General features: G+C 40.7%; 2 protein-coding genes across 9 annotated transcripts in view; one reads left to right on the top strand and one right to left on the bottom strand.

The window, feature by feature from the left end:
- Window positions 1-13,825, top strand: part of SCRN1 (secernin 1) — a 38,410-nt gene extending 24,585 nt beyond the window's left edge. For both annotated transcript variants that reach the window (XM_030264915.4, XM_002196010.7), the window contains exons 4-9: window positions 2,439-2,641; window positions 5,510-5,704; window positions 7,295-7,460; window positions 9,228-9,408; window positions 11,407-11,566; window positions 11,797-13,825. In XM_030264915.4, coding sequence (XP_030120775.1) covers window positions 2,439-2,641; window positions 5,510-5,704; window positions 7,295-7,460; window positions 9,228-9,408; window positions 11,407-11,565 — 904 coding nt within the window. In that variant the 3' untranslated portion in view covers window position 11,566; window positions 11,797-13,825. The remainder of the gene's footprint in view (window positions 1-2,438; window positions 2,642-5,509; window positions 5,705-7,294; window positions 7,461-9,227; window positions 9,409-11,406; window positions 11,567-11,796) is intronic.
- Window positions 13,826-14,135: 310 nt separating this feature from the next.
- WIPF3 (WAS/WASL interacting protein family member 3) overlaps window positions 14,136-22,127 on the bottom strand; it is a 38,792-nt gene continuing 30,800 nt past the window's right edge. For 6 of the 7 annotated variants that reach the window (XM_041714462.2, XM_072925671.1, XM_072925670.1 and 3 more), the window contains 3 exons: window positions 21,104-21,832; window positions 19,331-19,477; window positions 14,136-18,596 (listed from right to left, as the gene is read on the bottom strand). In XM_041714462.2, the coding sequence (XP_041570396.2) occupies window positions 18,448-18,596; window positions 19,331-19,477; window positions 21,104-21,832 (1,025 nt within the window). In that variant the 3' untranslated portion in view covers window positions 14,136-18,447. The remainder of the gene's footprint in view (window positions 18,597-19,330; window positions 19,478-21,103; window positions 21,833-22,127) is intronic. The other variant, XM_030264912.4, reaches the window with a different exon arrangement.

Below are 22,127 nucleotides of genomic sequence, written 5' to 3'. Positions count from 1 at the left end.
ATTAATAAGTAATTCAAGCTCTCATCTGGGTTTGAAATTGCTTCTATCTGTTCTTTCAGCTCACCTTGAAGAGAGCTCTGAAGTGTGTTAGTGGGAGGGTTATGCTGCAGTTGCACAGGACATTGATGCTGAGATAATTGACAAGACTTAATTTTGTGGAAATGAGTTGTGTGGTTGTTGTGTAGGATGGCCTTTTGTCCTTTTTTTTTAATTTTTATTTTATTTTCCTGTCCCTTGTGACTGACAGATAGGAGCAGCCAAGCAAAAGCAGTGCTTATACCTTTACTTAATGGAAATAAATGTAACATTGGAGCCATTTATAGAAAAATAATACGTAAAGGGTGCTTCTTCAGCCTGGATACCTGCTGCAGTTTTGACAGCAAAAGCTAGACTGTAACCATCTCAAATGGAAATTTTCAGGGAGACTTTATTAAAGTTTTAGTGGGATGTTACGTCTCTTGGCAGTTTTTGATCTAATTATAACCTAATGGTTTTAGTCATTAACTGGGGAGAGGGGAGAAGATTATCACTGAATCTAGTGGCTATATGGTCACCAAGGTAGTTTTCAGTCAATTCACTTACCTGTGTCATGGACTGCTCTTTGGGAATAAATAAGACATGCTTTTGGACTGGTTTTTAAATTATGTCTCTGGTATGTGCAATTTCCCCCAAATTTTTGCAATGTTTTCCCAAGTTTTTGTGATTGTTCCCCAAATTTTTTGGGATTTTTCCCAAATTTTTGGGATTTTTTTCCCAATTTCTTTTGTATTTCCTCCAAATTTTGGAGATTTTTCCCCAAATTTTTGTGAATTTTCCCAAAACCGCTGGAATTTGCCCCAAACCTGGTTCATTTTCTCCTTCAGGCATAGCTGTATTGGTCTGAAAAAGCAATTGCACCAGTAATGAAAAGAATGAAGGAAAAACATAAATGCAGAGGGACAAAAAATGGAGTCACCAGTACAAAACAAGTTTCAGCTAACAAGGAATGACTAGAGGGAAAGATCTTATAAATGTAAAGTAAGAAGATGATGGAGGAGGAACTGTCACTTTAAGTTAAGCCTTAAAATTCTAGTTGGCTCTTAGCTCTTGTTTGTCAGTTAGTGATAAATAGATGCTGCTGAGAGAGATGAAAACACTGCTTTCAATAATTTAGCCTAAAACAAGGCTAATAGTAGCCAAGTATTTAACAATGCAGACCCACTGCAGAGAAGTACTGAGATCAACAAATCTGTATTCAAATTATCAGGACCTGATTTGTCTACTGTAATTTTTAGGAAAGAAAGAGAGTAGTGTTTTCTTGTCATGTGATTTCAAGAGAAATGGAAAGAGCTAGCTTAGATAGTGCTTATGTCTAAAAATGTTATTTTCTTGGAACTGTCCATCAGTCAAAGTTATTTTGTCCATAGAGCAGTTAGAGAAAGACAAACACAGGAAAATATTAAGGTGGCAAAACAACAGAGAGAAATTTTGGACTGATCTAGGTAATTCCCAAAGGATGGAGGCATGGATACACTGTTGTTTGAAACACTGCATTTCCTCATTACCAGTAATTGGATTTTAGAACCAGTGAAATTGTTTGCAGTTCTGATTTCAACTTCTGGTTACTGCTTTTGTTGTTGATTCAGTTAGGGCTGTAAATTATATCAATGGCTTATTTAATGCCACTTACTCAAGGCAGGATACAGTCATTCCCTATGGCTTTGTAAAATTTATTACCACACCTCAGTTTGTTTTTCCATAAAATATCCTTGCTTTCCTTGAACTTCCTTTTAAAATTCTGTTCTTTCAGACATATGGTTGCTCTTACTTCTGACAAAAGCCATATCTGGTATTCAAATAGTTTTTTGGGGAAGCCTCTGCAGGAGCTCTGAAGTGTGACTGTGCACATATGTTTGTCTTTACAGCATAGAGTATGTATATAAGGATAACACCTGGTTTCCATGGCCAACCAGAGCATTGGGAAAGAGAGGTTGTAGAGAGCCTGTAATATTGAATACTCTGTTTATTTTTTAATAGCTGGTAATATTAATTTACAATTTCCCATCCTTGTACAGAAAAGTAATCTTGTTACAGCTGTTACTTAAAAAAATACTTGTAAATTGTCCTTCAAATGTATTCTGCCCGAGGAGATAAATAGAGCATTACATGTTTACAGTACAGCTGAGATCAATGATTGGTAATTGGACTTTAAAAAAAAAAACCTAAAAGCCAGCTATGATAGGCTTGAGAGTAAAGAACCAGCATAGCAAATCAAGACTAGAAACAAATAATTCTATATCTCATCCTTTAGTAACTACCTAAAGCAAGAACTCATATTAGGCATACCAGGCACTTCAATATTTTAAATTCAGATGAGTGCTGGTGTTTAAAAACAATAACTTGAGGAGATCTTACTGTATCATTCCTCTCTGATTCTTTGTTTTACTCTTTTCTTGTAGACTTGGCTTAGAAAGGGGTGCAACAGCTAAAGAAGCTTTGGATGTAATAGTTGCTCTGTTGGAAGAGCATGGACAAGGTGGAAATTATTATGAAGATGGGAGTTCATGCCATACTTTCCAAAGTGCGTTTTTGATTGTGGACAGAAATGAAGCCTGGGTACTGGAGACTTCTGGAAAGTATTGGGCAGCTGAAAAAATCACAGGTTAGTTTAGAACTCATTGCAAGTCCTATTAAAAATAGCTGTAAAGAGTGGTCTTGGAAGAATTGGTCTTAAAGTGAGTTTAAATAAGTGACTAATGAATGCAAGTGTTTGATTAAATCACCGATTTTAGTTTTCGATATTTGTACTACTTCGGCTTTCTTCCATGTGTTGATTTGCATTTGCTGATGTGATTTAGCATTTTCTGTGAAGATGGAGATTGTTGCCTTTATGCATAAACTATGTAATAATCATAATTTTTATATTTGATAGGTACATTTTCCCAGATTTATTTTCTGTTTGGAAATGTCAGATGGTTTTTTTTGATGGCGTTAATGCCCAAATTATTATTTACAAATCTAAAATATTGGAGGAAAGGATAAGTGTTGATTGTTTTGACAGAAGGGCTTTTTTTCAGATGATAAATTGAATGGGTTGCTAGTCGTGGTTCCTTTACTGAAATAGATATATTCTCTTCATATCCCTGTTTTTTTTAATGATAGTGCAAAACAATAATTTTCTGCTCTTTAAACTTGTAAATGGTTTCTTTTTCTGTATGTGTGAAGCCAAAGCTGCCAAACTAACTTCTAGAATTCACTGGCTTAGTAGATGAATTTATTTAAAACTTTTCCAGCATATATGGGCTGCCTTCATGTCATATGATTGTTTAAGGCCTGTATTTAATCTATTCTCATCTTGATTTTGAAGGGATTTTTTTTATTTTCATAAGAGAAGAGCTTTTTAAAATGTACTCATGCTTGAATGAAGTGAAAATTCAGCGTGTTTAAGAGGAGTTTTTTCATCCATGACTTGAGCTATGACAGATCCATTCAATTCTCTCCTCCTTTCTCCCTAAATGAAAGGTAGGAGACAGCAGATATGGGGAGGAGCAAAGAAAAATCACCAGGCTGTGCAATGCTGTGTGATGGCCTGCTGTCAGTCCCTGCCACCAAACAGGAACCAGTTACCTTCACAGAGGTGGTCTTTTCCCAAGTAAAGCTTGCATTTTAAGGATACCTACAGGTTATCTGGCATAAATAGGTACCAAACATAGAGGAGAGAAGAGTGAAAATACTGTCCTGATGAAATCCCAGTTCTGGCAAGCAGCTGATTCCTGGCATTATGCAGTGACAGCCTGCCTTCTTCTCTTGACCTGCCTGACTGGTATTTGAAGAACAGTGGGTTTTATGTAGCAGTTTTAGCTGCATCAGCAATACATAACCTTCATGTCCTTCTTCCCTTCAGATGAAGGCAAATAAACTCTTGCCCCCATCTGATGCTTGCAGCTTTTTGAAATTATTCTACTGCTCTGTTCTGGTTTCTACTGGCACATTGCTCTTCAGGAGGTCCCTGTGAGCTGCAGATAAGTAGTTTCCACCTTCCGCAGCCCTGCAGGAGAGGCTGCTGGCTATGTAAGAACTCTCTATTTCATACTTTCTTCAGGGGGCTCTTTTCTGCCACCATAAGTGTGCCTCTTAAGCTTTCAAATGAATGCACAAATGCTGTTAAAATGTGGAAAATGTGCCATTCCCCAGTGTGAAGGCATATTTTTTCCTGACTATCGTCAGAGTTCTAATATTACTGCTGCAGGACTGTAAAGCTTATAGTGAGTGTTTATTAAGCAACTCTCAGACAATAATTTGAGAATGAATATTTCAAAGTCCTTTCTACTAACGTTCCTAAGTATCAGTGGAAAAATTTATTTGATTGATAATTTTTTTTTTGGTGGTGGATCAAACTCATGAAATATTATTTTGCATAAGTTGATAAATGTAATACTTAAAGAGCTCTTAAAGAATGGGTTGCCTAGCTGAACACAAATACAAATATCCTCATCAATCAAGAAAATTCCTTGAAAAGTATGCTGTTTGAAAGGGTGAATCAGAATAAGCTGCCAGTGACCCTCATGTGAATCAGAATTGGATTACAGGGACTTTTTTTCAGAATGATGCACAGAATTTCCTGAAGTTGTTACCCATTATTTAAATTGCATGCATGGGGCATTACAAAAGCAAGCTTACTTTTTTGGAAGGCAGTATTAAAAACTTCCACAACTACTGGTTTTGTTTCTGTCTAAGAAATGATTTGTGCCAAATTCCAGAATCTGTGTTTATTTTAGTTTGTAGTTTTACTTCATCAGCTCTTTTGCTGGCTTCCAATAAGTTTGCTTTATTCTCTGAGGAATATCTGCAGCAACCACTGCCATGCTGTGGATATATGGTTATAAGCACTGCAGTATTTTTGATAAAAGGAACTTCAAAAAAGTTCAGTATTCTTTGGAGGCTACTTACACATTCTTTTTACTTCATGCCATTTTAAAATTTAAGATAAAAGAATTGTAATTTGAACCTATCTTGCAGCCTACAGTGAAACTGATTCTCAGCTGGGAAGCTTAAAACAATTGTAATGATTTAAAAAACATTTTCCAAGTTCTTAATTTTGAAGGGCAAGGAAGGTTGATTAAAAGCAGTTCTGCTGAAATATATTTTGAAATCAAGTCAGATCTCAAGCCTTCTTGTGTCTGTGGAATATGCCATTAGAAAAAAGATTAGGCAGGTGCCTTTGGCATTTGGATAACACTATTGCTTTGTGGTCAGAACGTGTGAGGTGTGGATTGTAAAACTGGCATTCTGTCTAAATCCCACAGTTAATCACAGGTGTCAGTGTCTCAGCAGGGCACAGAGGATTGAGCTCTGCAACCTGCAGTGATTGGTAATTCTGTGTATGTGTAATTATATAGTTACACAGTCATGCCAAATGTACATACTAACCAATGGATTAATTTGTTTCCTAATTGATATGACATTTTCCTTCCAGCTTCTCCCAGGAAAACTGTATTAATGCTCTCTTTTAATATGTGGCTTTTTCTAGAGGGAGTGAAATGCATTTGCAATCAGCTTTCATTAACTACAAAAATTGATGCTGAGCATCCTGAACTAAGGAATTATGTGAAAAGTCAAGGCTGGTGGAATGGAGACTCAGACTTCAATTTTTCTGAAGTGTTTTCTCTTGCTGATGACCATTTAGCCTGTTGTTCTGGCAGAGAGAGCCTAGAAAAGCAAGGTGGTAAGTGTTGAACTATCTTTTGTGGGCACACTGGGTTTTTAGTCGCTGCTACCTCCTTTTCAGGCATTCTGTCCAGAACTCCATGTGACTGAGAACACCTCTACATGTAAACTGTCTAGGAAGGAAGATCAGAACTAAAGACTGTCCCTAAATTTGCCACAATTTAGGATGAAGCCCTTACTGTTGCCCCCAAGGTTTCAAAATGGGATTACAATTACAAAGTAACTTTCTTCAGTATTCTGATATGCATTATGTGCCACTGCATCTGTGGTTTCCTGGCATTTTAGTGGCCCGACATAACACTAAAATTATACTATAAAAAATGGCCTCATGTATCAAAGATTGAGCTCAGTGGAATCTGCCTTTTGGGGAAAATGTAGATTTAACCTTTTGGAGAAAGGTTCAAGAGCATAGTTTAAGGAAGAGCAGTTGCAAACTGAAGTTGCTTTTTCTTTGTTAAACAGAACAAAGCTACTGGGACAGACATCCTTTGATTCTCTGCAAAAAAAGAAGGGGTTTATTTCCAGACCCAGATGTATTACTGACTTCAGTTCACTGCAGCTGGCCAAAATACCTCTGAAATGGACAGCCTGCAGCAGTGCATAGCTGACACATATCTTCTCTTTCATGCATGAAAAATAGCACAAATTATCATTTTATAAAAAGCCCTTTACCACAGATGTGAATTTGTAGACTGTTGGCATTTTCACATGTTGGTAAATGTTCTGAAGAGTGTAGGGGTGAGATATTTGTTGCACTGCAGAGTTCTTGCTAAGGCTGCAGAGTTGCAGGGAGTGTGGTTAGTGTCTGAGGCAGATACAGTAATTCTGAGGGGCTATAGGTGAAGGTTCTTAATAAATCTGGATTATAGAACTAAAAACCCTGAGGGCCCCTACAGATAGATGGCTATGGCTGAAAATCTTGCAGGCTGCTGAGTCATTCTGTGTCTCCTGGTGTGTTGAGGCACCTGTGCATGGAGGTTTGAGTCACTGCAGAGCCTGAGAAGGTACAGGGAAGATGCCTGATTTGCCAAAGGAGGATGTGAGAAAACATGGAGGGCCAATGGGGGGAAAGCTGGGATGAGCACAGGCAGAAAACATGGTGAGAACAGAGGATTCTTGTAGATAGGGGTTTGGAGAAAAATCTTGGTGCCTAGGTCTGTTGCTGTAACATTCTGTGACTGCAAGATGATGTTTCAAAATTTCAACTGAGAATGGAAATTGGGAAGTGGAAGATCTCATTCTGCCCTGCTTGGGTAGTGGAAAAAGGATGTTTTAAATAAGTAGTCTCTTCATAGTGACTGCTAAAGCAGTATTACAGCCTTCTTCCTGAATATGCACCTTTTTAATAGCATCTCTCCCTACCTGGCAATTGCCATGCCTAATTAATGCTTCTTACCGTTCTCATTTATTAGCTAGGCACATTCTTTCTGAAGGTTCATTGCTTAAGTAGAAACTGTTAACTGGGATTTGTGACATGCCCATGTCGAGTGTCAGTGGCCATTTTAGGCCAAAGCTTGTTCAGGCTAAAATCCTTACCTGGGCTCCAAGCCATTGAACACTCAGGAATCTTTTCCCCCCCTCCATATAGGTGACGTTTCTGCACAAGCTATGATTGATGTCCTGCGTGACAAGGATAGTGGTGTCTGTGTGGACTCTGAATCTTTCCTCACTACAGCTAGCATAGTGTCTGTTCTGCCTCAGGACCCTAGTTTTCCCTGTATTCATTACTTCACTGGCACACCAGATCCTTCAAGGTAAGCCACAGCACTGGGGTCCCTGGGGTGCAGAGCAGGTGATGGGGTGAAAGGTAACAAACAAACCCTGCCACCCAAACTGGAACATATTTCAAGAGCGTGTTCTAACCAGAAATGCTCTGTGACGTGCAATCTGACAGTCCTGTTAGCGAGCTTCTAGGGGAAATGCAGTTTAGGGAGGAGCCAGGAATTTCAATGTAGTTGCTTTCCAGTTGGAAGGCTGTTGAGATTATGAAGTGGGGGGCTTCCCAAGTCACTTCTCTCTAACAGGTAGGTGCAAAACTCCAAAAATGAAGTGTTTTAACTATCAGAGAAGGGTTGTGTACTCTAGGTAGCTTCATATGTCATCAAAACATCTGCAAGTTGTTGGGATCCCAAGCATGTTTTTTATTTGAGGGACAATTTCCAGTTGATTTACATGGTGTCCTTGCTAGGTGAAAGAGCTGAGGAGATTAGGGAACCCATATGCCAGATCATGAAAAAACTAATGAATTACCTTGTGTTTTAAACAGAATCCACCTGGGATTCACTAAACCACTTGCATTGAGGTAAAGAGGTTATGGGGAGAAAAAAATGGTGCCCTTGATTGTCACTCCTGTCAGAGGGCTGGTAGTAATCATTAGATTTTACTGAGGGCTGTGGAAGTCTTCCATACCAAAGTGACTTTCCACCCACCTTGCATTATGCAACTCAGACTTTCATGGTTAAGTGTCAATTTTAAACTTGCTCACCCAAACTTTTCTTTGACTTGATGCAAATTCTTTGCGATAAAAAGGAGCAAGGCTTCAAATTATCTTTTGGGTTTTCTGTCCTTTTGAAGGTTGAAAACCTGGCTTAAAAGCCTTGTTTTCAACATTTCTTGCTTTATTTGACACTGTAATGCATTAAGAAAGAATTATTTTAAATGCAGCTAGTGAGTCACGTAAATTCTTAGTCAGCAAGGCTTTGTGACAGTGATGGAAAGGGTTACAGCACTGAACCTGCTGACTGTACACAGGCAGTGGCTATTAATTGTGTGTTGCAGAAGTCTTCACTTTTGGCAGGTTCTTCACTGCAGAATGCAGGGTGCATTGTTGTTCTGTATCTAAAGAGGAGGAAGGCAGTTGTTCCATGCACTTGCCAAAACCTACTTTCAGCTTCTCAGGAATGAAGATTCTGTATTGATGGGGGTTTTTTATGTTTGTCTCTCTTAGGAGTTTAGACCCAAATTCAGTGTTAAAATACTTTGAGAAGTGTCACAATATTGGTAGCCATGTCTTCCCCCAGCTCTTGAAGTAGAATTCTAAAGTGCTGCTGTTTATATGCAAAATCCTCTGATATTGAGCAAGATATGTAATCTTCCCTGCTCCATGCAAGTGGTTTTTTCTGATTTTAAAACTTAAATCTGGAAGAAGGAGGAGAGATGCCAGTGGGAACAGAGGAGAAAAAACTGATGTGAGGCTGAACGTTGAGATTTGTTACAAAAAACTTGGAGGAGAAAATCAGTGCTACTTTTTTAAAGAAATGGCAGAACTGGCATGAGGACACCAGAGAATCTTATAGGTAAAAGGGGTAATGTGTTTTTTCAATAATTGCCAAACCCAGTTCTTCTAAAGCACACAGATTTGTTTTGCTTGACCAGTACCATGTCTCTAGCTTTACCCTTGCCTAGTGTAGATGAATTACCTGTGCTGCTCTGTATGTGTTGTTTGAAAATAGCCTGGTGAACATTTCAATATTCTGCAACATTTCAATATTACTGCAAGCAGTACTTTTCATTTCTTTCAGGTCCATATTTAAACCCTTTATTTTTGTTGATGATGTAAAATTAGTACCAAAAGTCCAGTCTCCTTCTTTTGGCAATGATGATCCTGCTAAAAAGATACCTCGATTCCAGGAGAAACCAGATCGTAGGCATGAATTGTACAAGGCACATGAATGGGCCCGATCTCTCCTGGAGAACGATCAGGTAAGAGCTGTGGGACCTAGAATTAAAGAACTGAAGTCAATGTAGATTTCCAACTCCGTAACTTAATTCACAGTCACTCACTGAAAAACATTCTCTGAATATTCTTAGAATCCTTGAGAATTTAGCTTGAAAAATGATGCCCTCTGAAGGACAAACTATTCTACATAGTTTTTGTTATCCTGGGAGTATTGCTCTGTTCCATTACTTTTACAAAATGCAAAGTCAAACTGTTAAACTGATTATGTTGTTCAGTCCCCACTCTGCATATAGGATTTTTAGTGTTTAGAACACTGGATGCTAGTGCAACATGGTATCAGAATTATGTGCTAGGATGAAGGCAGGAGTGTTGTAATTTGTATCATATGCTAGATTAAGAACTACATAGTTTGGAAAGGTATTTTTCTTTAAGGAATAATTTGCACATGACAGTTTGGCAAGTCTTGCATTTTGCAATTTAATGCATTTGTGTTAATTTTTAACTGAAAATGCCATGTGAGAAGAAAGGACACTTTACAGTGCCATGCAGTACATACCCGAGGGCTGAAAAACTTCCATGGTAAAAACTTAGTGTTGAAGATCTCTTATGCAAATACTTTTGAAATAACTAAAGTCAGGAAGGAGATTATTCTGTATAGCTTTGCCAAATGGTTGAGATACAACTTTTGGTGTCATTGGGCAGGTAGTTCAATAACTTCTCAACATGTGCAATTACAACTACAGCAGTGAACTGGATAAGTGGTTTTAAGGAAGTGAAACAGAGGCAAAGCTCACCAAGGCACACCTGTCAGGCTTTTATGGGTATTCAAGCAATTTGTGGAAGACCCTCACATAGTTGTGTTGAACTCCCACAGAGGATTTGCTTTTCTACAATTTTCTTCTGTGTGTATTTGCATGGGTCAGAGTCTTGCTATGATCATAACAACATTCAGACCTACCCACTGTTGATTAAGGAAGCTATGATAACCTTTGCTAGTACAAACATTATTTAAATGCAGCTGGGGTTAGATTTTTAATTTCTTGGAATGGTGTAATTTAAAATCTGTGGTTTCTGGTAACATTGTTTTAATGTGCAGCTGGCTCTCATATATTTCGCAAGATGTTGATTTAGGGAAGACCTGAAAGAGGCATCTTAGCATCTTGTGGACTCTTGCCTGTTAAAGTCCTCACAATGATACCAATAGTTGCAGTAGAAAAGAAAATGCAGTTTCTACTCAGGTTTCATGCTATAAAAGCTGCCCATCCTAGAGCCTAAACCTTAGATGAGATGCTCTACTCTTTCTGGGCAAAATGCTGAGAAAAATCCTGAAAAACTCAGAACCACCGCTCATTCTAAATGACTTTGTTTTCCCCTGAAACTCAGTTTTGAAAGCTGCAAGCAAAACAAGCAGCACTTCTCCATTTAAAAAAAAGGTAGTGTTGAAATAACATTTGGATAAAATGAAATTACACCTTTTCCAGGAGTAAATTTTCTAGAAACATAAAGAGCAGTAAGTTGTAATGGCACACAAAACCTCCTTGGGATCTGGAATCTAAATACTGTTACATGACGTATCATTTTAGATCTATCATCATCTTGCAGGTGTTGATTTGAGGGATGCTCATGCAAATACCACAACCTGTACAATTCTTAGGGCTTCCAGTCTTCTCACATAGTTCTGTTAGTGGGATTACAAGCTTAAGAACTTGCTCTATCTCTATTATAGGTACAAACCTTATATAATTTTCCTCTATCCATCTTTGACTCTCTTCCTTTGCTTTAAACTTAGCAACTCCTGTTTGGTTATTTTTCTTAATGCAAAAAATGTCCAGGACTGTGCCTTTTAGCCTTTGGCCATCCAAAAAAAAAAAAAACAAAACTAATAACAGAAATAGTTTGTACTTAAAAAGTCGTTTTAATTTTTAAAAATATTTGAAAATATCCCTGTAACAAAGAGAGAGTAAAATGCTTTAATGAGCTTGTTTGCTGGTTAACTGAGTTTGGTTATTTCATGCCTTTAGGATAAAGGCCAGAAACTGATGAGGATTATGTTAGACCTTGAAAAACAAGGTTTAGAAGCAATGGAAGATATCCTTTCTCGTACAGAGATTCTGGATCCAGCTGAAGTAGTGGATCTTTTCTATGACTGTGTTGACACAGAACTAAAGTTCTTCAAATAAAGTAAGCAAACAATTCTTTAGGTACTACTCTACCAGCGAATGTGAAATGTTGGATCCAATTCTGAACCTCCTCACTAAGCTGAGGATGTTAAGAATTGGGTTCAAACCCATCTTTCTACCTGCTCAGCTTGTCTCCAAAGTCCCTTTTCCCTATGCTGCATTGCAGGCGATTTTTTTTTCAATTTTACTCTTGCTTGGAATGGATTTTCAACAAATTTTATCTCATTTCAGCTACAGTGGCTATTGTTAGCCTTTTCACTGGAAGACTGCAATGTTCTTCAAGCCCTGAAAGAAAGTTCTTCACACTTGTGATTTTGCAGGAAAAAACATTTCTAGAGGAAAAAATGTTACTTGCTAGCTGTATCCAGTTAACAAATTGCTTTCCTTTGTCCAATCTTGTGGTGTTCCTGTTTGTGTATGTATATAGTGAAAGGAGAAAGTCACTGACTGGTCCAATTACTGTGTGCATGCTGGCTAATTTAGTACAGAATGTTAAAAACATGTATGTTGGGCAACCAATTAAATTAAAGATTTAACTTCATCAGGCTAATTGCCATATTGTAATTGAAAGCAATCTGGTTTTCCCTCTGTTGCTCAGAACTAGGCTTGCAGCAAAGCTGACTTGCATTTTTCTCTTCTTGCTAATTCATACAGAGTTGAAATGGTAGAGTTGAAATCACAGTTTGAGACGGGCAGGAAGGTAAGTCCTGGCTCTTGACCTTGTTGTGCTGGCCTCATATGACTGTATCTGGTTGCAGTAGCTCAGCACCTGACATTATGCCTGTACAAATTATCAGAATTCAGTCCCCATGTTAAGTTCTGCCTTTGCCCTCAGCCAGCTTGTGTTTGTAGTGCACCTGGCTGTTGCTCCAGAACTGAGTACTGAAGTGCAGAGCCAGCCTGGATGCCGTAGAGATCTACACATATTGGCTCTTAAGATGCAATTAATAAGGTTTCAGATTTATATACAAGCTACAGATTTGGAATTTTTTAAAGGAATAGATGCTGGACATTGATAAATACCTGTCTGTTCTCCATCTTTCTGCCTTTGGACTGCTGCACAGTTCCTAGTAATCTCTGCTGTGAGACATATGGCTGATGAATCCATTAAGTGCCAGTGAGTTGCTGGTGGGTGTGGCAATCCAAGTGGTTAGGCTTAGAAATGGCTGTCCTATGCTTCCTTACGTTAGGTGCAGTGCTGCAGCATGCTTCCCTTCCTCCACAGTGCTACAGGCAGACCTGCTTTTCATTGTATTTTCTTCTTGTGGAAGTGACATAGAGCAAACACTGAGAATTAAACCAGTAAACACTGTGTCCAGTGAAGATGCTTGGTGGGGTTTTTTCCTACAGGAGGTTGAAAGAGGATGTCCATGTCTTTAGTAGGTGGAAGTTAACATACAGAGTTAAAATCCTTCACTGTTTGAGAAAGTGGATGGTGAAGAACCAGGCTTCTAAACACCTCAGGTTGAAACTGTAAGAGTTGTGTATCAGGGAAGTAGTCATTGCCATATTGGCACACTGCATTCTCAGGATTTTTTAAATGAAATTGTTCCATTCAGATTCATTACTTTAATATTGCCTTATATGACAAATGGCAATTGGACAAGAAAACATGGGGCCTTTTTACTTACAGAAAACAAAGAAGAACATGTTTTCTCTTACGGCCTATCTAATAACCTCCCATTCACAATAAAATCCTCCCATGCTGTCTATCACAGGACCAACTCCTGAATCTTAAGTATTTTAAAGTGTAGACAACAGGAGAAGGAAATATTCAAGTAGACCCTGAAATTTAGCTGCTCTGTATGGTAACCAGAGGAGGGGCTGACTGCAAGAAACACACTTGCTTTCAGAGAATGTTGCAGGGGATGAAGCGCTCTGAAAGAGAAGTGTGCTTTTTCCAGCTGCCCATAACTGAAGTAAATGGATTTCCCATGAAATCACATCTCCTGATAGGAGTAGCTGGGTATTTTTTCACAATCAGGGAACAGGAATAAAATGATTGCTCCAGCAAGAGGACAAAAATTAGGATGTACCACTTCTCACAGCTATTTTGCATGACTTGGATCTCTAATCTTTGAGAGCTGGGAGGGAGGCAAGATGAAAGAAGTGAGTTGTTCCTGTTAAAAACATTATATATCTTATTTGCCTGTTTCTTAAGAAAGAAGAAAGCAACACTTGCAATTATCTCATGGGCGTTTATGTCCTTATTTGGAACTGCTTATATGACAGAATGAATAAATTGTTTTGAGCACAGTGATCCAGGTAATAATTTTCTAATAGTATGTTGATTTTGCTTCAGTTGTATAGTACATTTAAAAACCAAAACCAGCTGTGGTACAGCAGCATGATTTGGTGCAGTCAGCAGAAACCAGAACAACTGCATGTCTTAATATTTGCAGTGGTCTTCAACGGAGGTGGGTCTCAGTGGAAGGACACAGTGGGACTTACGGGATCAGCTGCCTCACAGTGACAGTCATTGTGATCCTCTGTATCTCCAGATGGTTCAATGGATTTTGAAAGACAAATATTTGGAAACATTTCAGAAATGGTAACAAATAGGCACAGGATTTCTCATTTCATCCCTGAAATATGTTGTTTATTTCTGAAATACCCAAACCATAATAAAAAATGGAGTAAAATTTTCTTCTCCTTTTATAACTGCTGGCAGGTAGTCTAGAATTAGTTTTTAAATCTTTAAGAAGGTACTTACTACAGAGTAGTACACACATTTCAGAATAAATGAGAGCCAACAATATGCCACTTTTAATAGTACTATAACAAAATAGTTTTAAAAACAGTATTCAACTTTTCCATTTGTTTGAGAAGCAATGTAGATGAAGATCCCTGCTTGTTACTACATTCATGCATATTTATCAAGCAACTACAGTAAGTGACACTATTGGTCAAAGCATCACCACCTTTTTTCTTTTCACATGATGTACAGCAAGCTATTATGATAAATTAGAAAAAAAACTAATCTTGCTTTCTTGGAGTCCTGTGGGTGAAGAGCTTCCTACCCCTACACCATCTCACACCATGAATGTGCATGTGTGTTGGAATAGTTACAGTATAACTGAGCTGCTGTAACAATAAAGAGAAAAACAGGGATGTAAAGATGCAGTTACCTGTCTTTTCTAAAAGTTTTGTTCAAAGGCAACATCATGGGGAAAGATCATCAGTGATCTATAACATTATTACACCTCTAACTGAGGGGAATTGATGGCAATTATGTAAATTAATGCTATAACTGTAATAGCCTGGCTGTTAGCACCAGACTCACCCTGGAACAGCAGTATTCTTTTTCAGGCTGGTAAATCATGGAAACATTTATATTGGAAAACAACTCTTGAGATCATCTAATCCAACTGTTAACCCAGCACTGCCAAGTCCACCACTAAACCATGTCCCTGTGATGCCTTGTGAAGGCTGACCTAAAACAGAGACTAGAGGGAGTTAAAGAATAAAGCAGGTATTATTAGAAGGCCTCAATGAACACACCTTGGGCAGTACAAGAGCCCAGACAGGGTTACACCCAAGATGAACCCAAAATGGTCACAAAATGAACAACTAGTCAGGAGGTCTCTCACTTTTGTAAGTTCTGATCCATTAGCATGTTGGAGTTAATAATCCAATTATAGCTTTAGATTATGAAGTTCCATCCTTTTTTTTCTCTCTTCATTCCACCATTGTTTACGCTCTTGGGCCTGGAATTTGGATCAGTTGTCCTTGGTCCCCAGGACCAAGGGTCCTTTGTCTACCTACTCTATGATAAGAGCTTACTATCCCCTAATATGAAGCTCAGAACTATACGCTAAAGCAGTACAGAATCTGAAAAATGTAAAAGCTAAAACCTGAGGGATCACCTGAGTGCCATATCTACAAGTCTTTTAAATACCTGTAGGTATTAAATGGTGACTTCACCACTTCCCTGAGGAGCCTGTTCCAATGCCTGACCACCTTTTTGGAGAAGATGTTTTTCCTAATATCAAATCTAAAACTCCCCTGGCACAGCTTGAGGGCATGTCTTCTTGTCTGGTGCCTTCTTATTTTAGAGAAATGACTGACCTCCACGTTGGTACAGTATTCTTTCAGGTTACAGAGAGCAATAAGGTCCCCTCTGAACCTCTTCAAGCCAGGATGTTGTTGGCCTTCTTGACCACCTGAGCACACACTGGCCCCTGTTCAGCATGTTTAGCCACTGTCAGCCAGCACACCCAGGTCTTTAGTGTCAGGCAGATTTCCAGCCACTCTGCCCCTAGCAGTGCCTTGAGTTGTTGTAACCCAGGTCTAGGAACGCAGAAAAGCTGTAAAAAGAGGAATCAAAGGGTGGTTGGGATTGAAAGGGATGGCTACAGGTCATCTGATCCAACACCCCTGGCCAAGCAGGGTCACCTAGTGCCAGTTGCCAAGGACAAAGTCCAGATGACTTTTGAGAATCTTTAAGGAGTGAGATTCTGCAAGGTCTGTGGGCAACGTGTTCCAAGGCTCAGTCACCTACACAGTCAAAAAGTGTTTCCTGATGTTCTGATAGCTCTTCTTGTGTTGCAGTTGCCCGTTTCCTCTGGTTCTGTCACTGGGCATCATTGAAAAGAGTCTGGTTCCATCTTTATACCCTCCCTTCAAATATTTATATACATTGGAGAGATCCCCTCTGCGCCTTCTCTTTTCTAGGCTAATCAGTCCCAGCTCTCTCAGCCTTTCCTCATAGGAGAAATGCTCCAGTCCCTTCATCACCTTTGTGGCCTTTTGTAGGACTCTCTTCAGCATGGCCATGTCCTCTTTGCACTGGGGAGCCCAGAATTTGGACACAGCACATGTGGCCATACACCAGGTGTGGCCTCACTAGTGCTGAGCAGAGTGGAAGATCATTTCCCTGACACTTCCCTGGTGTACTCCCAATGCACAAGAATAAGGGTAATAAATGCTAGAAATAGACATCTTAGGACCAGATCTAAACATCTGTGATCCAAAAACCTCACCCAAGGTCTGAATATTAAAAGCAGTACTTCAACCTAGTCTGCTGATAGGTTGTTACTTTTCCCAACCAACTCTATTTGAGACAACAACCACTTTGGGGGCTGAGTGTTCCACGTGGTGTGTTTTGGACAATGAACCGTCACTGCTAGCGAACAGTAGTAGCTCTAAAATGTAGGTTTTGGACCCCTCATCCGAAGGCTTTGTAATTGCTGGGTAAAGGCAATCTATTGCAGAAATGATAAATACCCACTGTGCCAGCAGGAAAAGACAGGACATGTCCTTATGTATGCTCATCGCGGCACATGTATTCACACACGCAGTTTCTTTTTCTTGCTTACAACAGAGAACCTCTGCTTTGGAAAGGTTCTGTCATTGTCAAGTCCATGACCACCCTACCCAGCTAGGCTTCTTCAGACATTATCCTATAAGGATATGTAATCATTAGGAGGTATGCTCATTTACCAGCCACAGCTCCTTGGCATCTCCTCTTCATGCTTCATGAGAAAAGGATTGTGGGCCCATCTCTTCATGAAAGTGACATCCTGCTGCAATGTGAGGCCAGGCAGAATGAAGAAGTGAGGAAACATAAAAACGGACTAAAGATAGCATATTAGTTTGACAGTTCATTGAAAAAATATCTAAATAAGTACTGGAGAATTTCCAGAAATTATGATGGAAGGGGAAAAAAGAACTGCAGGCACGTAGCACAAAATATTCTGAGGTAACATTGTCAGCACAATAAGAATGAGAATTGTTTCAGCACTACAAAGAATTTAAACTTTATGCTGCTTTGCTTAAAAAATATTCACCTATATACAGTAATTTAAAAGCCTGTACTAACATTCCTGTAGTATGTAGGCCAGTTCAAAAGGTATAACTTATACTGGTTTATAGTTTATAGAAATGTTAATATTGCAGTACTTGTGACTCAAGTACAATCTATCACTGCAACAGGGACTGTCTTATATATTATCTTGATCTTCTTTTTTTAACGCTAGTCCAGAGAAATCAGAAGACTCTTCTCATCTCACGTGTGTTCTTAATGGAGGATTTTTAGAGGGATCTGTAAATAGATAGGACAGATTTTAAATAGGTATTTTGGATGCAGTTATATAGCAGGGACATTGCATTTATCTGCTACCCATGATATATACATACACATGTTTACATACATACACACACATATTGCTTGTGCTCTGCAGCCCTTCAGTAAAAATCAGAATATACAGGAGACTGTTTAGCCTGAATGAGGCTACTATGAAAATTCATGCTAAGTACCTTAGCATGGAAACAAAACAAAAGGTTAATTAAAAGTTGGAGATCTAATAATTCAGAAAACTAGGTTTTATAAAAAAGCAGAATATGGGCATGAGATCTTTTGGTACTTTCAACTACCCATTTTCAAAACTGGATAGGTGAACTGCTCTTACATCAGTGACCTGATTCTAAGCACTAAGTTAAGAAAGGAGAAAAAAGAATAAAGCAAGGTTCAGCCATTTATCACTTCCTGACAAAGTCCAGGCTCATTGTTACTCAGGTGTGTTAAACACCATGCATAGGATTTAAATCAAAATACATAATAGAAGACATGGATCAAGTAATCTTTCTCTGTGATTTCACAAGTTAGTAAACAAAAAAATCAAACTCAATAGCTTCCCAAGTCTGTTTTTACAATATGACTGTTTTTAATGTCACAGGCCTTGTAAATTTAGCAATCTAAAAACACAAGCTGCATGTTCAGCCACATAATTTGTTTTTAGCTAAGACTCTAAAGTAACTAAGTGGTTTTCAATATATCTTTGGTCCCTGTTGCCACTGTGACAAATCCCATTCCTCTCTGTGCAGTGCTAGCAGTCCAGTTATGCTAATGCTGGTTCAGTTCTTTATTTAGCATCCCCATTTTTAAACCTCTTGATAATGATCAGATCTTTCCATGTTTACAAACTTACCTCTGGGTATCTTGCTGGGATATGTTTTCTGAAATGGTTTGAATTCATCAGGTGGAGGGAAATCTTCCACAGAATGGAAAGTAAATTTTGATTCAAAGTCATCTGTGAAGTTTCAGGGAAATAAACATTAGCTGCTGCTAGAGAGATACTTAAAAGAACAACAACAACAACCAAACCAAACCAAACCAAAACACCAAAAACCAAACCAACAAAAACCCAAAACCCAATAATGCTGCCATGAGTAATTTCAATTTAAAATGCTGGCTTATTTTATCCTGGAACTGGTAGTGGCTCTTTCTGTATAAACCATCTACTTCTGTGAGCCACCCAAGTTTTTTTCTTAATTGCAAACATTGCCTGCTATTAAAACTGAAGTTAAGCTTCTGGCTGCTGTTCCAGTTTTCTGCATTGATAGTATTGTGGTAATAGAGGTATTCATTGGTAGTTTTTGAGACTTGTACCTACAAACAAGAATGAATGGCCAATTCATCAGACCACTAAAGTAATTCTTAGTGGTCTTTGCCCTATAGGAGTGAAACCTCTCAATGTCCATGATCTGGTTTGAAGATTAGTAATATAAGCACACTATGGGAACTCTTCATATTGTTAAGGAACTTTGGAGGTAGTGTGTGCTTTTCTATTGACTGAATTCAAAGCCTTTTTGAAAAAGCCCTAATTTTCTATTATTGTGTAAGGTTGTATAAAAATGTTTCTATTATACTACCCTGCTATTGCTAGGACAAAGTCTTGAGTGAGTTTTTGAGGTCTGAGACACACACAGGCTTCTGTACCAAAATTATTAACTAAGGCCAAGATATTTAATTTAATGATATTACCAATGATGTGCATATTTCCATTTTTAAGTGGTGTGTAGGGGTCATGAGCTGTAGCCCAAGTTGAGACTCCAGACTTGCTTGTAAGTTCAGTTGTTGGGGATCTTGCAGGTGGTTGTGGAGGTGTGACCAGCTTCCCAGCACCGGTTCCTTAAAAAAGTCCCAGGAGACCAGCATATAAACATCATCATGACTTAAACCAACAGCAAACTACAAAAAAGTGGAGGGGGTGTAGAAAGAATGCAGTATTTGGGGCAAACATACCCATAGTTTTTATTTGCCAAGCCTGACCACAGATTTGTGGCATTAAGTATTAAATTAAGTCACTACTAGAATTGGCTGGGGCTTTCCATTTCCAGTTCTAAGGAAAGTGTGACATTCTGAAATGTGGTTTTGTCCCAGTCTGGAAGGGAAGATTATCCTTCCACTTTCACAGGAACAAGCAAAGGAAATCAACAAAACTTTCCTTCGCTCTTTAAGCAAAGGAAATCAGCAAAACAGCCATACTAGGTGGTATGCCTAAAATAAACTTTCCTGACACTTTGGCAGCTATGCAATGGAATTACCATGAGTCTTGTGCATTTAACTGAGGAGTTGCAAGGGCCATCACAGTTTACATCTGGAAGGCCTACCACAGGAGTTGTGTGAGGGGAGGGAGCCCAAGGCCTCCATGTTAGCAGCCTCTCAAAACTCCTTACCCTCCTGCATAACGAGGGACAGGCAGGGCAATTTTATGGAAAACACACAAATTGAACTACCATGAGAAATGGGCATCTCGACATAGTAACAGTTAATCTGAGAGTTCTGAGCAGCATTAATCACCACAAGGCACCTGATCTGTACTTACACAGCCTTTCCCCTGGCTTTTAAAGGGGAAATCTTTCTCCTGACATGTGGCTGCTAAAATACAAGGTACAGAACATTTGCAGATGTTCCCTGTTAAGTAGCTGTCTCCATTTCTCAAACCCACACAAATCTAGGCTCATCTTTTTTATTATCTTCATTACATTAGAGGAGTCTAACAAAATTTCCTTTTATCATCTACTTGAGGAAGTACTGGATAATACTGCACTTCCCAAATAGTTGGAGAAATCTTTGGCCCAACCACCTTGATCACAGGAGGCACTGGCTGCTCCTCTTGGTTGAACAGCAGAGGGCTGCAGCCAGATTTGCTGTTGCTCACCTATAGCTGGTAGCTGCCCCATCTCTGTTTCATTATATTCTCTAGCGTTTCCCAGCTGTTGCCCATATTGCTGCTGCATGGGCACAGCTGTAGAGGGGTGTCCTAGGCAGGCTGGCACATGAGAAGCTACTGACCTGGTAGACACCGTGGTGTGCTGTCTGCTCCCCCACCTGAGCCTGTCAGTAGCACCCACTGCACTGCTGGAGACACACCAATGCCAACACAACAGCAAGAAGCAGCCCAGTGGTCCTAAGACTTTGTCTCCACTGATCAGCATGTTGCTTCCAAGAGTGGCAGCTTAAACGATAAAGGTGTGTGTGCCCAGTGCTAAGAATTGCCTGGCATCTCAAAAAGCCGGATGTTTTGGGAGTTCATCATGAGCCGGGCAACCTATGGGTATTCCTCCCATGTGTGCTTTCATCCCTGCCCCTCCACGCTCTCCAGCCACCAGTGCAATAGAATCGTTTGGGTTGGAAGGCGGCCTTGAAGAACTAAGTCATCTTCAAGGTTCTGTTCCAACCCAAATCATGCTATGATTTTCCCCGCTAGCCGAAGGGAGGGAAAACCCTCCTTCCTTCGGAGGTGCCTCTCACCTGCGCCTCGGCCGGGTCTCTTCTTCCTGGTCTCCCCCACGGCTGCGGGCTGAGGGGGGCCGGGGGTGGGTGGCAGCGGCAGCGACTGGATGTTGCTTGGCTTATGGAACTGCGACAGCAAGTGGGGAGACTTGGGGGGCAGCGGAGGGGGCACGTCGGCACCGCTGGAGGCCGGGGAGGGGGGAAAGGAGAGCCGGTTCGGGGGCGGGGGAGGCGGGGGCAGGGGACAGTCCCTTCCTTCGGCCGGAGCGGCGGCCGCGGAGGCCTCGGCTGCCCTGGCCGGGTGCCCGCAGGGGGGCACGGGGGGCAGCGGAGGAGGAGGAGGAGGGGGCGGCGGGGGCGGGTGCGAAGCTCCCGCTTGAGGCTTGGCGGGTTTGTCAGCCTGAGGGGGAGGGAGCGGGGGAGGGAGCGGGGCCGGGGCGGCAGCGCCGGGGCTCCCCGCCTTGGCAGGGCGGTCGTTCGGAGGGGGCACGGGGGGAGGAGGAGGGAAGGTGAGGGAAGGCTTGCCGGCGGCGGGAGGGGGGGGAGGCGGGGCGGGCAGGCTGGGCCGCCCGGGGCCCGCTCCCGCTGCTGCTCGGGAGGTGCCGGGAAGCTCCGGCGGCGCAGCTGCCCTCGGGCCCTCGGCCGGGGGCGAGGGGCTGCTGCTCGCCTTGGCAGCGCCGCTGCTCGGCGGGGCGCAGGGTCTGGGGGATGCTGCGCGGCCTCCGGAGAGCTGCCCAGGGGGCCTCCCTGTTGGAAACCAGATACCACATGTTACACACCGGGATTGTGTTCCCATGCCTCGGACCGAACGGCGATAAAGGCAAGCTCTTCACCTTCCCCTCCCTAGTGGATACCCGGAAGGATCAAACTCATTCACCCCAGTTGCCCACGCTGTAATGGGACTTAGGAGGTGATGCATTCCAGTGGGCACCAGGGACTCTGCTTAGTTATATGACGACCCTGCTCCCCTCCCTGCTGCTCAGCTTCTGCAGAATGAAACCGTTTCAGGAGAAGGAACTCTGTTCTGCAGAGTTTGGGGCCC

The sequence above is a fragment of the Taeniopygia guttata genome, chromosome 2 (genome assembly GCF_048771995.1).
Source record: "Taeniopygia guttata chromosome 2, bTaeGut7.mat, whole genome shotgun sequence".
NCBI lineage: Eukaryota > Metazoa > Chordata > Aves > Passeriformes > Estrildidae > Taeniopygia > Taeniopygia guttata.
The sequence above is the reverse complement of the archived record's forward strand: the minus strand, read 5'-3'. Positions and strand labels throughout refer to the sequence as shown.